Genomic DNA, 17,445 nt, shown 5'->3' on the forward strand with positions numbered 1-17,445 from the left:
AGTTGTATAGTATAGCCGTGTATAGATATAGTATAGCCGTTATACATATAGCCGTGTATAGTATTTCAAACTATAACATACGAACATTAACACTGTTTAACTACAACTTTTTTACCAACATGTGTAATAAAATATCAAAAGACATGATCTATTTATTTATATACTAACTGTTAACACATTTAAAGTTTCAACAACTAACTTATGAAAAATAAATTTCATTGATACCAAAATTGGAAAGTTACTGCCCTAACTTTAGACGCTCTTAAGCCCGAGCAACTGACTTCAGTTTTGCCATGAAATAGACTGTGTCTCGGCCATATTATGGCTACACTTATTATTAAAACGGAATTCCATAGAACATCGGAACGAAAAATGTGCCCTGATCGTAATTTACCAATTAAGACAATGCTCACTTTCCAACCGTAAAATAATTTTTTCACCCATTAATTTATCAGCCAATCAAAGATTTAAGGTATACTTTTTTGCTTTTCAGAAATTCACTTTGCAGTTTTTCTGTCCATGAGATGAATCTAATGTCCAGGCCACACTATAGTCATATTTGTCGAAAAAATCAAAATTACGCACAACTATAGGGCCAATTATGTGTGGCTCGGTCATAACAAAAGATACAAAGACATAGTACTTGTAGACAGTAATTGGAAAAAAAGTATTAAAAAAATGATTGGGAAAATAGAAAAACAATTATTAACTATTCAAACCAATTTCTAGCTATTTCAATTCTCCGCATTTGCAGTACAAATCTGACATTAAAATCAAGGAATAATACATGCCTTTCATAAAAATTGGTTTTCATCAACAGATGTGACTATGATATACCTCAAGCATCACACTGAACAATCATTAACTAGGTCAAGAAAGGTTTTTAGAAAGTCAGGCATAAAAAGAAAACAACTAGATATGAAAGTAAAGTAACTCACACTGAATGCAAAGACGTCAGTTAGTCTATCAGGAACAATAGTGATATTATAGTTAGTAATACCAGGTTCAATCATGACTGATAGATTTTGGCCAGATGCAAGCCATCCATACACAAAGCTAGAACCGGCAATAGTGTAGCTAAGAAATGCTGATACTTTGTCCCCTAAAGAAAAGCAATTGATTTGGGTAATTCCATACTTTTAGGCCAAATAAGATAAAAATTACGATTATAACACAAAAAGACCAATTTACGCTGACAGGATAACGTGATATGTTATAAAAAATAACAGGAAAAAACACTTTAATTTCGTTTCTTCGTCATCGACTGCGTTGTCCAAAAATGGTGTTCAACTTCTCAAAGCTTTTAAAACGGTATTTTTCATGAAAAAGCTTCAAGTCGAAAGCTTTAAAAAATTTGTGTCTCCAGAAAAAGCTCTATTAAAAAAAAAATTAAACCAAATGATGACGCGTTCCTTAAGGGCAGAAAATAAGTTCGTAAATTTTGTTCCTAAAGAATAACAAATAGAACTGAGTTGCAAAAGTAGATACCAGCACTTTCAGACCCTTGGAAATGTCAATTTTACCCTAATTTAAACTTTTCTACTGGTTATTCTAAGAAAATATTTTGGCAATGACTCGGAGGAACGGTCACACATCTTAAACCCGTTTAGACTGTAATCCATTTCATTTAGAACTATCCGTTGCTTGCTTGGATGGGGAATTCCATTCATAATCAGAAACATGGGTCGAAGAGCCGAAAACTTTGCGCAGGAATTTTAGTTAGTTTTCTGTGACTTGTACTATAGAACTCCATTACAACTCATGCATTGTTGAGAATCATTCAAGCATAAGCAAAACTATCCCTTTTGGCTTTAAGAAAGGATACTCAGATCTCCGAAACATGTTTTAATATCTATAAGTGCGATCGAAGATTCAGCTTTGCGTTAAAACAGTCGGAGATAAACCTCAACAATATCTCACAATCACAGCATAAGTATACATGAACAGTAGCAAAAAGTCCTACACTCTCCATGAAAGATTTTTGACACATATCAGTCTTGACTTCTTTTCATGACTCCACCTCTTCGCGTACACGCAATTTTAAATGTTTAGAACATTATGGCGGGCTTATGGGAAACTGTTGCAGTAACTTGCAGAGGGATATCCTTTTCAGAGCGTTTTAATCTGTATCACCAATCTGTATATATACTTATACTGTGCTCATATTAGGCTGAAATTAGCAGCAGAAGAAAAAGGATAAAGAAGAAAAAAGTTAAAGTCAGGGATGTACCTAAAGAGAGGGTCTTGCCCAATCTAAAATGTATGATTTTTTTAATTTATTGGTACTTCTTATTCAAATTATCAAATGAATTGGGTTTTCTATTATTGTCCTCATTTTTATGGGAAAAAAAATATTATTATTTGGTGTCTCCCGAAAAATATCTGCATGCATAGCTGATCAATGTGCTGTCCCGGAGCACAATTTGTAATGCAGAAAAAGTTTATCGACTCCATCCCAGCAACAAGACAAAACTAAAAAAATAAGTAACAAATATCTAAGGAACAGGAGTTAAACCCAATAAATTCAAAGAAGAAAAAATCTATCGTAGATCCTATATCAGTACAGGCAACAAAACTTCCACAGCACAAGCGAAGGAAAAAAAACTAAAAAAAGGAAAAATCTAAAACTAATACGAACTTTAAAAGAAAATGAAAAAGCTGAGAGTCTTAAAAAAAATCAAGGAAAGACTAATAGAATTTTTTTTTTTAATTAGGCCTTCCCCCAAAAGACATTCCCTTTTTTCATCATTCTCCTAAAATATCCTGGAAGCAACAGACAAGGATATTGGCAAAGAAAATAGGGCTCTAAAAGCAGCCCAAATACTCCAAGTTCGAACGTTTTCTTTCACGCTTTCCAAGATTCAGTATCACGCAGAATGCACGTAAACACAACAAAGAAGCAGTTCAGAAATCCAAATCAATTGAATTTTATACAACGTAACACTAATAAAAAAAACAATGAACGGTATATGAAATAAATAAAAGAAACACAAAGTCTTCACAGCCAATTCATACAAAAAACATATACAAAAAGGCCACAGCATATAGAGTAAAAGACACTGTGCACATGCTATAACACATAACAAACTTAGATATACACTAACTCGGACAAACCCACCACATAAGAGATTGGAGAGATAATCATGCCAGTCTTGTGAAATATTACTTTTTTTTAATATGTAATAGGCTTTTGACCCACAAAAGAAATTTGATATATATGTGTATGACCCTAATTCAGTTCCACAGCTAACTGCGTTTTAATCCATATTAAATAAAAAAAAACAAGTTTTTTTAACTGAAAGTAAGGAGCGACATTAAAACTTAAAACGAACAGAAATTACTTCGTATATGAAAGAGGCTGCTTCCTCATCAACGCCCCGCTCTTTACGCTAAAGTTTTTTACTGTTTTAAAAAGAAGAATTGAGAGAAAGAGTCAAACTTTAGCGTAAAGAGCGGGGCGTTGATGAGGAAGCAGCCTCTTTCATATACGAAGTAATTTCTGTTCGTTTTAAGTTTTAATGTCGCTCCTTACTTTCAGTTAAAAAAACTTGTTTTTTTTTATTTAATCAGCATTAAAATGCGATTCTTTTGATGTAGGTATTGGTATCAAAATTCCATTTTTTAGAGTTTTGGTTACTATTGAGCCGGGTCGCTCCTTACTACAGTTCGTTACCACGAACTGTTTGATTAGTCCCAGTTTTTCTCACAGTTATGAGACTTTAAAAAGTTGATTTCTAAATTTCAATCTAAAGTAAAACTTTAAAGGTTTTTATCCGGAAACTAGTCCAAGTTGTCAACTATAGCGAGCAGATAGAGGTAGCCTAGAGCTATGTTCTTCCAATCCACATAAAGTTTTTATATTTTAAGCCCGTATGCAGCTAGGAATATACTAATGATAAAGTAATGAGGTTAATCGAAAACATTGTATGTACCCAGGCTATCAAAAGAATAGTTCGTCCAATAATAGAGCCAGAAAGAGGACAAGCAATTTTTCATGAGAAGCTTGAATATTATATCCTTCTGCTCCTTGGCCTTGAAAAATATGCTTGTTCCATTAAAAATTGGCACTTTTTCTCCGATCGAATAGGACTCGTAATATTTAGTTCAGTCCAAACCAAATGACGCCCCAAAACAGAGCTATTAGTCTTTTTTCTGTACAATCGGTTTTAAAACTATAACCATAAGCTTCTGGGCAAGGTGGACCCCTAAACAAGTAAAAATTGAAAATAATTTTGTTTGGATCATTTTGTAGCACTCAAAAATGGGCCAAGAATTTTTCGTCCTTGGTAGGCTTGAAAACTACAGGGTATCTAGACAAGGCCAGAGAACGTCAGACAAGGCGATACCTCTATAAACACATAATGTTTTGAGGTTTTTTGCACCGATTTATGATTTATGAATACATGGAAAAATATTTCGATTGACTTGAAACTTATTGGGCAGTTAGACAGGGCCAAGGGAACCTTGAGGCCGAAAATTGAGGAAACAAATCTGGTTGTAGTTACCTTCACATGTAATAATCAACAAACTATCATTATAACAACTATAATATGAGATCACGGAAACACTGTTTGAAAAAAATTAGATTAAGATTTGCGCATATTCAAGAAGGTCTACAGAATGACCATCAGGATGGCTTCAGCCCTCTTGAAGAAAATATGCAAAATTTTTAAGATCTTCAATCCGTATTATTTAAAATCCCCTTCCCAGCCACACAAATTTTATATTCAGAGTTTTATTTTAAATTTCTGTAAAAAAAAAGGACTGATCGAACGTTCTGACTAAATGTTAAGTTTTGCTTGCAATTTTACAACCAAAAAAGAAGTTTCCCGAGAAAAGTGGAGAGCCACACTAGAATGTAAAACGAGCATAAACAAAGTCATATAATAAAACCACTCAAAAGGAACAGAGATTACTATGATAAAAAAAAATTAAGTTAATCTGTTTGCGACGGGTCCAGAGGCCTGATTCTGTAAGCGTAGCCAGAGTCGGCCCAGGTTAAAAAATTTACCTAGAGAAAGGTAAACAGAAAAAGGTCCTCGAAAGGTAAATAAGAAGGGTGTGTGAAATCACAGGATGGCTGAATCGCCCTCTATTCCACTTCCTGGATAAAGTAACAAGAAACAGAGACCAGTTTCACCAGTAGGGATGCCTAAGTCTAGTGCCGCATCCTTTGCCTTTTTTAACCAACAAGACACGGCATAATCATGGATGTTGCTCCGACTACGACTCACCTAGACACTGAAATATATCTCTACCAACGTCCACTCTCAGAATGACCACTGCAAAAACAAACTGCAGGAGTAAACCCCAAATCACATGGCGCCATCTCACCTGTAAAAAACTTCACTAGAAAAAGATGATGAAAATGGCTCCAACATCACCTAAGACGATTATGTCTAATTAGAAAATGTTTTGGTTTTATTAGTTTTTTAACTTTTAAAACTTTGACTAGTTTTCATTTTTGGAAGATTTTTATATTGATCTTTTTTTGAAACTTGTTCTTGACGGTACCACTTTTAGAGGGAATCCGTTTTCGTTAAACTTCACGTTGCCTTTCGTCTAGAGTAAGCAAAATAATCAGAATAAAAGACTATGAAGTATAATGATGGATGTTTAAGATCCGAATTAATAGGGGCACTAATTAAAAAACATGGACTGTGAGGTGGGGTGATTCGCCCCCTGACTTTTTGTCTCAATGCCTTGATGTCAAAAAGTATTTTTTTTTTTTTGGAATTTTCATTGAGAGTGTTTTTTTTTGTACTTCCATTGAAAAAGAAACTTTAGAATCACCCCCTCACCAACATTTTGTGAACTGTTACCCCTGGAATTTTACCTAATCAATAAAAATACATGTCAAAGGTGCAAATCAGTTGGGGGGGGGGCTTGGTTATAGACGTTGATTACCTCTCTAGATTTTTTAAAATTACCTTTTTTGGTATTTTTATTGAAAACACTCTTTTTTGGTATTTTCATTAAAAAAAAACACCAAAAGTTGTTTTTTCTGTTTTCTCAGTTGCCCTCCTATGCTTTGAAAAATATACTACCCCCCTAAGTTTTCATGAAATGTAGGCCATGGTAAAAACTATTTGAGGAAAAACAATGTTCACTGACTTTTAAATATGCTGCACATTACCCGATACAACTTAAACAGAAAACAGTATAAGCTGATCATATCTATCGAACAAAAACAGTATGAAGGTCATATTCCAGAGTGCGAACTTCATGTCGTACGACCTTAGTTACAGTTTTGTATTCGTGTGGTTGGCGTGAAATTCGAGCTATCTGACGTTTGCTTATGATAAGGGTTTTTTATATGATAAGGTTTTTTTTTAAATTAATAATGATTAAAATCTTAATTATAATTATAAATTAGTGCTAAATATAAAGCTGATAACATGCCAGTACTAATAGAGCAGTGAGGGGGTTTGAGGTCTAAGCGCACAGATAGGGGTAAACTATTGGAGCTATTACCCCCCAAGCCACTATTACGCGCACCTTGGTCATGCGCAATGCTATAATACATCTGTATGTCATAGTGCACCTGATTATTACGTAATAGGGAATTGTTTATTTAATTATGCGAATGTTTTCTTCAAGATCTCTTTGATTTTTACGTAATAGGAGTGTTTTCTTCAAGATACAAGCACAGACGTTACATCATAGTTTTTTGTTGATTATTTAATAGCCTCTAAGGAGTGGGGAAACACCCTAAGGGTGTCCCAAGTAGGGACATAGTCCAAATTTATCTGACCCATTCACATGGGTTTTTTATACTTTACACATAGGGCCTTTTCCACCATCCACCATCTAAATTCCACCACTTTTTGGTATTAATGATTTTTTGCCAGGGCTGCCATTCCTTCGTATTTTTACCAAAGCCTGGGGATTTCTGTCATAAGCATGGGCTCTTGAGAAATTTTTTTCTAATTTAGATTTTTAAGGCTATATAAGATGGATTAATCAAAAATTGTTCAACAATTAAACACTAAAAACCAACACACCATCATAAACCCCCACAAGGCTTATTGGAAACGATCCAGGGAGAGAGCAAACAAGAAGATGAAGACAAAAACAAACAGGAACACAAAAAATACTTATGGTCACATTTCACCAATTACCCCCCGAAGGCCGGGCCATAGCATAGTGTCATGCGCAATTAGTGATACAGATATATATTTCCAACCTTCCCCCGAAGACACTCGTGGTCTAACAAAAAAACTAAAATAAAAAAATTATCGACAAATAGTTTTATTTTTATTTCGACCAAACAAGAGACACTTCTTAATTGCCTCTGGCAAAGTATTCCAGATACTACAAGAGGCAGTGAGGGGATTGAGTTTTGATTTTACTCATGAAAAAAATGGAACTTGAATGCTGCCAGAATTACAAAGATGATAGATTGATTGATTTAAGACCAGACCAGAAGTAGGCTAGTTCTGAGGACCACATGAACATAACGTTGGAAATCAATTAACTCTGAACAAACCATATAGCACAATTTAGGGGTCAGGGGTGTTACCTCCGAATTTTGATAGATACTTCTTTTTTTCCTTGAGAAAACCGAAAGAGCCACCAAAAATCCCACCTTAGAGAGTAAAAAAACACATTTTTTTTATCTTCAAAGACAAAATCGAAAGAAATCCATACCCCCCTTTTTTACTCACTAGCACCCCTACTGGACAGGTGCTTTATTAGTGGGCCGTGAGCACCGTACGTAAGCTATTGCATAAGCGTACATCTGACATAGAAGTATATCACGATTTCAAAACCAAGGAGGAGGCTTACTATAAGATGAGGAACTTTGACCCATAAAGAAGTAAATCACTACTGTCGATGGTGAACATCAATAAAATTTGTCCATCTTCTAAAATTGAGAAAACGCTTGTTCTTTCTTTACATAACTAAATAAAAAAAAATTAAACTGCAGTAAGGAGCGACATTAAAACTTAAAACGAACAGAAATTAATCCAATTATAAAAGAGGTTGACCCTTCCTCAACGCCTGGCTCTTTACGCTAAGTTTGACTCTTTCTCTCAGCTCTAATTTTTAAAACAATAAAAAACTTTAGCGTAAAGAGCGAGGCGTTGGGGAGGGGTCAACCCATATTATATACGGAATAATTTCTGTTCGTTTTAAGTTTTAATGTCGCTCCTTACTTGCAGTTTAAAAAACTTGTTTTTTTATTTAATTTCTGAAAGTTTTTTAATAAATGCATGTTCTGATTTTGGCTCACCGCATATGCATAATTAAAACGAAATTTACATATTATTTTGTTTTTGGCTGAATGACTTTCTCAAGTTTTGATCGGACGATTTTCATAAAAAAAGGGGTGGGCGAGGAGGCCTAGTTGCCCTCCAATTTTTGGTTGCGTAAAAATGCAACTAGATTTTTTTTAATTTTTACGAAAATTTTTGTTAATAATAAACATACGTACCTTACGAATTAACTTACGTAACAAATTTCTATATTTGTGTATTTTTATTACGTATATGAGGGGGTTCACCCCCTCTTCAATACCTCGTTCTTTACACTAAAGCTTGAATTTTGTCCCAAATCTTTAAGAAAAACCCCTGAATCAAAAAGGCCTTAGAATAAATAGTTGAAATTACTAAAAATGCCTTAGCGTAAAGAGCAAGGCATTGTGGAGGAGACGAAACCCCTTATACACGTAATATTTTATGTTCGTTTTAAGTTTTAATGCTGCTCATTACTTACAGTTGAAAAAAATATTTATTTTCTCATTGTCTTTTTTTTTAATAATGCTAGAAAATCCTGTGCCCTGTTCATGGAAATTCTCTTCCCTCATGAAGAATCCTTCCATGGAAAGATCCTCCCACGTAACTTCCTCCCTGCGACCCACCCCAATGCGAAAACGTCCCTCTGAAAACGACTGTACACTTCATAATTAACAATTGCTATATGTGAACAATGGTCAAAGTTTGTAATTTGCAGCCCCTCCCCCGGGGACTGGGGGAATAAGTCATCCCTAAAGACATATTTATTAGGTTTCCGACTAAGCTGGACAGAATGGTTTCTCAAAAAAAAATTCAAAACCTCAAAATTTGATCTGGTGACTTTGGGAAAAAAGTGCGTGGGAGGGGGACTAGGTGCCCTCCATTTTTGGTCACTTAGAAAGAGCACTAGAACTTTCAATTTCCGTTAGAATGAGCCCTCTCTTGGCATTCTAGGACTACGTGGTCGATGCCATCACCCCTGGGGGAAAAAAAAACAAACAAATAAACACGCATCCGTGATTTGTCTTCTGGTAAAAAATGCAAAATTCCACATTTTTTTATACAAGCTTGAAACTTCTACTGTAGGGCTCTCTTATACGCTGAATCTGATGGTGTGATTTTTGTTAATATTCTATGACTTTTAGGGAATGTTTCCTCCTATTTTCTAAAATAAGACAAATTTTCTCAGGCTCGTAACTTTTGATAGGTTTGACTAAACTTGATTAAACTTACATATTTAAAATCAGCATTAAAGTACGATTCTTTTGATGTAACTATTGGTGTCAAAACTCCGTTTTTTAGAGTTTCGGTTATTATTGAGCCTGGTCGCTCCTTACTACAGCTCGTTACCACGAACTGTTTGATAAACTTGATTTACTGACAAAGTGCTTAATTATCTTTAGTAACAGTATAGAATTTAGCCTCAACTTTGATTCGTTCAGAAAAAGGGCATGTTAAGTCAAATAACCTTGCTGAACAAAAGCGATTGCAAGACAATTAATGGAAACCGAGTGACACTTGTTTTACTTTTTTTTATTCTTGTTTGATTCTGAATCTAGCATTTAATAATCGAAACCTTAATAATGAAAAAAAATCAAGTGAGGGGGGAAGAATCGACATTTGAAGATGATCAGGAATAAAAATTATTATTTTGATTAATCTTACTGGTAAATGTATGCTGTAAAACAAATTTATGGGAATTTCAGAAAAAACTGAAATTCCAAAAAAATGGTTTCAGAGGGATATGAGAACTGCACCATTGGAATCTCTTATAGCCGAAAATCCATTTAGAAAAATTACATTCCCCTATCTTGAGCAACAAGGAAAATCCCTTTTCGCATTGGGAAACTATAAAGTGTTTCTTTTATTCTTCTTTTTGCCTCTCGCCGCTAGTTGGGTCTGTTAAAAAAAAAAAAAAAATCAATTTGAGATCTATTTCTAAATTTTTTCATCATATATATTTTTCTGGTACTAGTTTATAAAGTTACGTGCAGGGGCAAAATTTGGATGCTTTGAATTTATACTCGTTTTTTTTGTTAACCGTTCAAGAAGGGCTCCTCATCCACCTTCATAATTTAAGCATTATAAAGCAAAAACTCAGGGTACTAGAAAGCAAATTTCCGAATTAACATCATAACCTGCATTAAAAAGCCTTCCGAAACCATTAAACATTATAGGTTTTTTTTAATCCAATTATCACTAATTTGGCAAAGATAATTTTTAAATAACTAACCAAAAACTTGAAAACAATGGATGATAAAAACCTTAAACTTAACCTTTAGGATATAGAGAGAAATTTACAATGGCAAAACTAGCAGAATCACATTAAAATCAGTATTGACCAATGTAATCAATGGAGGTAATCGAAGCCACTTGGGAATGAGGTAAAAATTGACAGGGTAGTGATTAGAGGGAGGACACATGGGAAATAGAACGAAGAAAGAAGTAAAAAAGAAATCATATAAATAGTTGTTTTATTATTAATGGAGGTCTTTATTAAATAGCTAATGTAAACAGAAAAAGCACGAAGCCTAGTATTCTGGGCTTGTATGACTATTCCTATATTACTCTACATTACACATATGCATCGGGTTATCACACCTTCCTTCTACCAACATAGTATTATAATTCTGTTCAAGAGAGCAAGAAAAAATCGAAACTCATACTCATGCAGGCAATGACGTCTCAACTGGCAACAGAAATAACCCCTTTCTAACTCCTTTTTCAACACAGATGGCAACCCATTCCGCAGCGCTGGAAGAGCATGGAAGACACCTTCATATAATGATTGTTAAAAATGAGAGAGTATCTAAAGATAAATGTGCGCATGAACTAGTCCTGAAACTTTTTGAATGTGCTCCTTTGCACTCTTAGCAAAAGTGGCAACCCAGAGATTGTCTACTTTTGCACCATCAGATCAGTACCATCAAAAGAAGGTGTAGCTGAAAAAGTCTTTGGAAATATTCCAGTTAAATCATCATATTGAAGATTTTACTGACCCTATAGGGCACTAATTTTTGAAAATTTGGAGAGGACTTATTTTTCAAAATCAAGTTGCCAATTTTGTGGTTTCTTTATTTTTTAATGAATTAATGAAAGTATTTTTTAATGAAAATACCAAACACAATTTTTTTTTACAAGCATACGTAGCGTAATTCCCCCTCCCCCAAATGGTACTCCTGCTCCATCCGTGTCTAGAATATTCTTACCTAGGAATGTTTCCAAATACAGGCTTTTGTGTAAATCAACTTACATGTCCAGGGTGAGCTGAAAAGATCCATCCAAGAAAAATAAAGACACAAAGGCCAAAGACTGATATGAGTCGTTCATATTGCTCAGAAGCATCTATGATCAATAGCGTGATTATTCCTCCAAAAATCAAAAGACAGAATATGAGAGGGACAAACCTGAAATAATTCCAACAAATTACAATACAAATTGAAGAAACTATTCTTTTTCTTAAAGTAGGCTTTGGGAAAGTAAGGGGTTCCAATAAGGGGGGAGTCATAAAACTCCTATATCTTCCACTTTAGATTTAATAAATACCTTTTATTGGTGTTTTTACAGAAGAACAACAAGACTGTCCCCCTACTGAAAAATGCCATTTTTGTAGCTCCATTGAGAAAAAAAATCCTGCTCCCGTCTCCCTACAACTTAGTAAGTGAATGCACCCGGAGATAGAAAAAAAAGAGTAATGCCCTGTTCACATGCGTGCTTAGCTACACATCAATTTCTAGCCATCACAACTTTGGTCTAATCAGGATTGCTTATGAAAAGGAAGCAATTTACGACTGGTAGATAATAGTTATTGCTAGAAATTTATTTATGTCTAAGTACGCATGTGGAACTTCACTTAGGGAAAACCAGAGTGTTCAAAAACCTTTGATAGTGGGTAGAATGGATGGTACTAGTATTAATGATTTGATGTTGCAAATATATTTGCTATTAAGCTATCCTAAGCTTTGTGTAGATAAATACACATTGTTATTATTACATGAGATCTTCCCTTGAATTCTTCTAAACTACGTTAATTTTGTTCTGACTAAATCAGGAAGATAAAATACCAATCCGTAGAGTTCGTTTTCATTTGTTTTAAGCAAGGTTACTTTGATACTGCACAAAAATTTAACACAAAACCCAACAAAAGAACCTTGCTTTTTAACAACTTTGTCCTCCATCCCGTAAAGCGCTTTCATATATATCTAAGGCTGTTACCCAAAAGTATTTATTCTCAGGATATTCTAGGGAAAAAGGGATGAATATGCAACCTTCATAAAATTGACATATGCGTTTTCAAGCTCTCAATAGGGAATGGTAGGAAAACAAACATCATAAGAGTGAAGTCTAGACTGTGTGCCCAGATAGGGGAAAGGCGGAAGGGGTTTTGTTGCCTTTTACTTCAAAGGTAAGCAGATATAATTTTTTAGCTGTCCGTGATCTATAAATTACATCTAGGGACCGCACTGGCTAGGCATGACAAAAGGAAAAAATGTAACGAATATAAAAGCAAAGACAATCAAGCCGCTTTCCACGAAAAAAGCAGCGCTGCCTTTTCGAACTGGGTTCATCAATAATTCTACTGATTAACTAACCCAGTTTTAAAAGGCGGTTCTGCATTTCTTGAATAGTAATGTGGAACAGTTTTTCTTATAAAAATACGGAACAATGTTGTAAGCTCAAAAATACGTCGCAAAAATGAACGAATTTCCATTCGTTCAGCTTACTTTTTAACACGGAAGTGTAGCACATTAATTTCTCTTTGACTTCAAGCTTTATTGACAAAACTTGTCACCGTATGAACCTAAGGCTTCGTGGAAGAAGAGACCCCAGGGGACTACAACGAGTACCCCACACCAGTTATAGACATCAATTCTCTTCAATTAAACTCCAATTACCTTCCTCAAAGCTTGGTGATAAACTGACCCCCGTTCCAACCCAAAAAACTAGTGGCACAAAGACTCGAGCTCTCGTCCTACGGACCAAGGATCTCAAATCAAGCGTGCTAACCCCCCTGGGCTATGATGGTTCTATTTTTTTGAGGGGCTAAAGGTTCTTTTTCTAAATCTGCATAGATGTGTTTTCGTAAAAAACTTTTAAACTATTAAAATTGACCGAAATAATTTTTGCCACTCCTAAATTAAATGAAAGTTTTTTCCCATTAGACAGTCATTTTTTCAAAATTTTGGTTACTATGGGCCATGCAAAAGTATTAGGCCTCACTAAATATGAGGTCCCCCGAGATTTCTACACTAACCTTGCTCCAGTTGTAGATTTGACGTATGCATCCGTTTTTTGTTAAAATAAGTTTGAATACAAAAGCGTTAGTCAAATCTCGGTAATAGGAGTTGGCTCAAATAATCCGTTCATAACAGATTAAGGTTTAAACTATGCTTGTAAAATAAAGGCCTAGTATAGGTAAATACGATTTTTAGATCGTATTTACGTACTAAATAGTACACACGATTTTTTTAGTTTAATCTAGGTTCAAATACCTTACTTAAATGTAAGCTATTAGTTTTTCTTTGAAAGGCAGCATTATTCAGTTAAATATTTGTTTATTTTTATTTTTTATTTAGACGTAAATAGAAATAAAAGAAATAAAGTATGAAAGAAATAACTACGAAGTTGCCCTCTTACCTCACGAAATCTTATAGTGTTTCAATTTGTATAAGAATTTCCAAACTTCGCATATAAATTGTATTTTTCCTATATTTTCTATGCCCTCCTCCTCTCCCCAGATAGATGTATTTTATGGGTAATCAATAAATATCCATATTTTCACCAGCAAAATAAGAAAAATTGCAAACGGCAAAATTGCAAAAAAAAACAAGATAATATTGCAGTCCCATAGAACCTTCAAAACTAACAAAAAATATTGTTAGTTTATATTGACGCGTCTTTTTTCTTCGTGTTTGAATAAGCATCGAGACACTTTCGCAGTCCCATTACTGGAATCAAATTTCAAGCTCTTCAGTTATTTGTTGCAGTCGAGTCCAAACTTCTTGTCCCGTATTATCAAGCAGAGGTCAACCCCACTCTGCCACTACAAGGCACTTATGCTGATAGATAAATATACCAAGAATTTTCTCAAAGTTTCTTCATGACAATCCAAGCAAGAAGAAAAAGAAACATACTGAAATCTGAAGCACAATAAGAAAATAGTTAGTTTAATTGAGCTGCAATTATCTACTGAATGCCAAAAATCAAAAAGATAAACTGCAACAAACTGATAAGACTGGAGATAGCCAAATGTGATTATAAAATTGAATTACACTCGACTAGAGGGTCATATTGTGTATTATGCATAATCTGGAGAGCTTTTATTAACTTTCAAGCGAAATCTCCATAATTACTTAATTGGAATGCAGATTTACGGCCTAATTTCGTTTTTTTTAATTACTTAAGATGGATATTCTTACTGCGTTTTCTTTTCATCTGTATGATAAATCTACCAAAAGATAAAAAGACAATTCAATCAAATCAGACAATTCACTTATATTAATAGAAAACATTAAATAAATTATATGAACCAAAGGATTTGGGGAGAAAGTGGGCCAAAGTCCTACTGAACCAGGCACTTTTATAAAACCCTAAAGACAAAATGAATTTTGAAGTCCAATAAAGAGATTTTCCACCAGTTTCCATTGTATGTCTCAGGCCCTCAAACATGCGGTTTTGGAATGGGGATGGATACCAAAAGGCATAAATATTTCCCTAATATAAATTAATAAAATTACCTCCTCTGGTACTCCCATGCAACTACTGGTAAAGATCCTTCAAGAGCTAAATCGTCTTTTTTTCAAACTACAAAAAAATATCTCCAATAATTCCAATCAAATTACCTTTGTAAACACGATAAATGACAGAATTCCTAAGAAAACAGATTTACAAGATCTTAATGGATAACTATAAAAAATTTAAAAATTTTGACAAGATAAGTAGTTCATTTTTGAATATTACTCCTTTTAGCCCTCAAAAACAGAAAGAAGCAGATAAAATGGACACTCGACACTGAATATTTTTATTTATGGTGTTACTGATTTTATCAGTTAGTTGTAAACAAAGTTTAAGGATAAATAAGTATTGATATAGTTTTTTTTAAACTAATGTTTTGGTATTTCCATTTTTCACTTCAGTTGTGCAAGGTGACGCTAGTATCAGGGGAAAATACATATCATTTGAAAATCAGCTTTTTTCTTATAAAGAGTAATGACTATGGTATGACTCTATTATTGTGGCTTTGGTATAAACTATTACAAGTGGAGAAACATGACAAAATTTGCAGAATGTAGGTTGACAAAGCTTTCATTTAGCCAGTGAAATAAATTATATCCCTGTTTATGCATTCCCCCTGCAAATAAATGCATATTAAGTGCCTATCAGGAAACAAAATTAATATATGGGTAATCAAACAGATCCTTACCTTATTCTCCATACGCTGTTGAAGATTTTATTCACAGGAACAAAGACTATTCTATAGATAGCACTACCAAACAAGGGTTTAACAACATTGAAATAAACTAGACCAGTAGTCACAACGCCAGTGAGTATATACAGGAATTCGACACCATTGCAAAAGTCAGCCGGTGCGTTGGTTTCTATCGAATAATAGATGGCACCAGCAAAGTAAGTTAGATAAAGTCCACAACTTATCACAAGTGAAGCATATTTAAAAAATGTAGAATGTTTGTAGACAAACTTTCCAATTAGTGAGTAGAAGAATGTTATACCAGCCCCAATACCGGTAGATGGCAGTGAAGTTCTGCTGGAGTTTGGCAGCGAGGTGGTAGAGCTGTCTTCCTGAAAAATGCATCACTAACATCGTAATTATATTTTCCCCCTATTAAGTCAAAACTATAAAATTGTTTGACCAAAATAAAGGTTAACGGATTCTAGCACGAAGTTGCTTTTTGCGTGAAAAATGAAATTTATGCAACAGAAAATATTAATCGTGGCAGTACAAGCCAAAGTTGAATTAAAAAAAAACTTCCCTCAATAGAAAGTAAGAAAAAACTACAGAGGTTTTTTCGATGATATTTGCAGATATTAGTTTGATAGTGTGCGCAGATCCTTTGTATGATTGCAATCTTTGTATATATAAATCGTGCACAACCGACTTGACAAGGTTCGTAAAACATACAACTTAGAAAATTCAAAAATGAGATCAATTGGTGATTTTGACATCATACACCAATCGTCTTATGGGAGAAACATTTAGAATTTGTTTACACATACATGCAATTACGCGCCATATTAGTTACGCACCATTGTAGTTGTGTCCCTGTGTACCACCTGTGAATATAGATAGATTTATATATGTGTTTTGAACTACGTAAAACTTGTGAATATCCAACATTCTTGGCTTTCCCATTGTCTGTGCATATACAAAGCCTCATGTACTTAAAATGACGTCATATACAAACGCTCTTTTTACAAACAAACAAACATGCATACACACAACTCGTTTTTATATGGATAGATAGATAGATAGATAGTTAGATACAATACAAAATAACTGCGTAAAACTTGCGAATATACAACATTCTTCGCTGTCCTATTGTCGCTGCATATAAAGAGATTGTCAGGTTTACCGACCCTCGAACATGCAACGCACAATTGTCCATGGGAAAAACAATTAGTATTAAGATCTATGCCACATTTTCTAAAGATTGACCTTGAGCTTTGTTGATGATGATTGCAAATGCTAATCGAATTGGGAATTGTAATCTTTTAAATTGAAAAGGCAGATCCGTTGGAATCATGGGAATGCGAGGAATAAGAACAGCCTCACCCTCAAAAGGTCCTGTCAAGATTGTTGTCTCTATTACGTTTTCTGTTGTTTTTTTTTTTACGGCAAGTCGCGTTCCATTGCAAAGCTTAGGACGGTTTACGTTACGTAATAATATTATTCGTACGCCTATTTTTAGTTGTAGCACGTGTGGTGGAAACCCTAAAGGATCCAGGGAATTTAAAAATTCAGATGGATAATTAACTGCCTCATTTGGTTCCAAAACTGTGTCGACTGACTTGTAAAGGACTGCCTGGTCTCGAATCTTGGTCAAAACAATGTTGTTGATTTCGTGGACGTCTATATTTTTGGGTGCTAGATCACTCTTTCACTTAGCCATTTATTATTTTTATAATAGTTTAGAATATTCGGAAATGTCAATCAATTCATTTTTGGACGTCACTAAATTACAGAATTCAG

At 34.3% G+C, this 17,445-nt stretch overlaps 1 protein-coding gene across 4 annotated transcripts in view; it reads right to left on the bottom strand.

Moving 5' to 3' along the window:
• The window catches only part of LOC136030451 (sodium/nucleoside cotransporter 1-like), a 91,027-nt gene that overhangs the window by 31,084 nt on the left and 42,498 nt on the right, over positions 1 to 17,445 (bottom strand). For 3 of the 4 annotated variants that reach the window (XM_065709444.1, XM_065709446.1, XM_065709445.1), the window contains exons 3-6: positions 15,661 to 16,037; positions 11,491 to 11,644; positions 5,235 to 5,334; positions 939 to 1,102 (exon numbers count right to left, since the gene is read on the bottom strand). In XM_065709444.1, the coding sequence (XP_065565516.1) occupies positions 939 to 1,102; positions 5,235 to 5,334; positions 11,491 to 11,644; positions 15,661 to 16,037 (795 nt within the window). The remainder of the gene's footprint in view (positions 1 to 938; positions 1,103 to 5,234; positions 5,335 to 11,490; positions 11,645 to 15,660; positions 16,038 to 17,445) is intronic. The other variant, XM_065709447.1, reaches the window with a different exon arrangement.

This window comes from Artemia franciscana, chromosome 8, assembly GCF_032884065.1.
Source record: "Artemia franciscana chromosome 8, ASM3288406v1, whole genome shotgun sequence".
NCBI lineage: Eukaryota > Metazoa > Arthropoda > Branchiopoda > Anostraca > Artemiidae > Artemia > Artemia franciscana.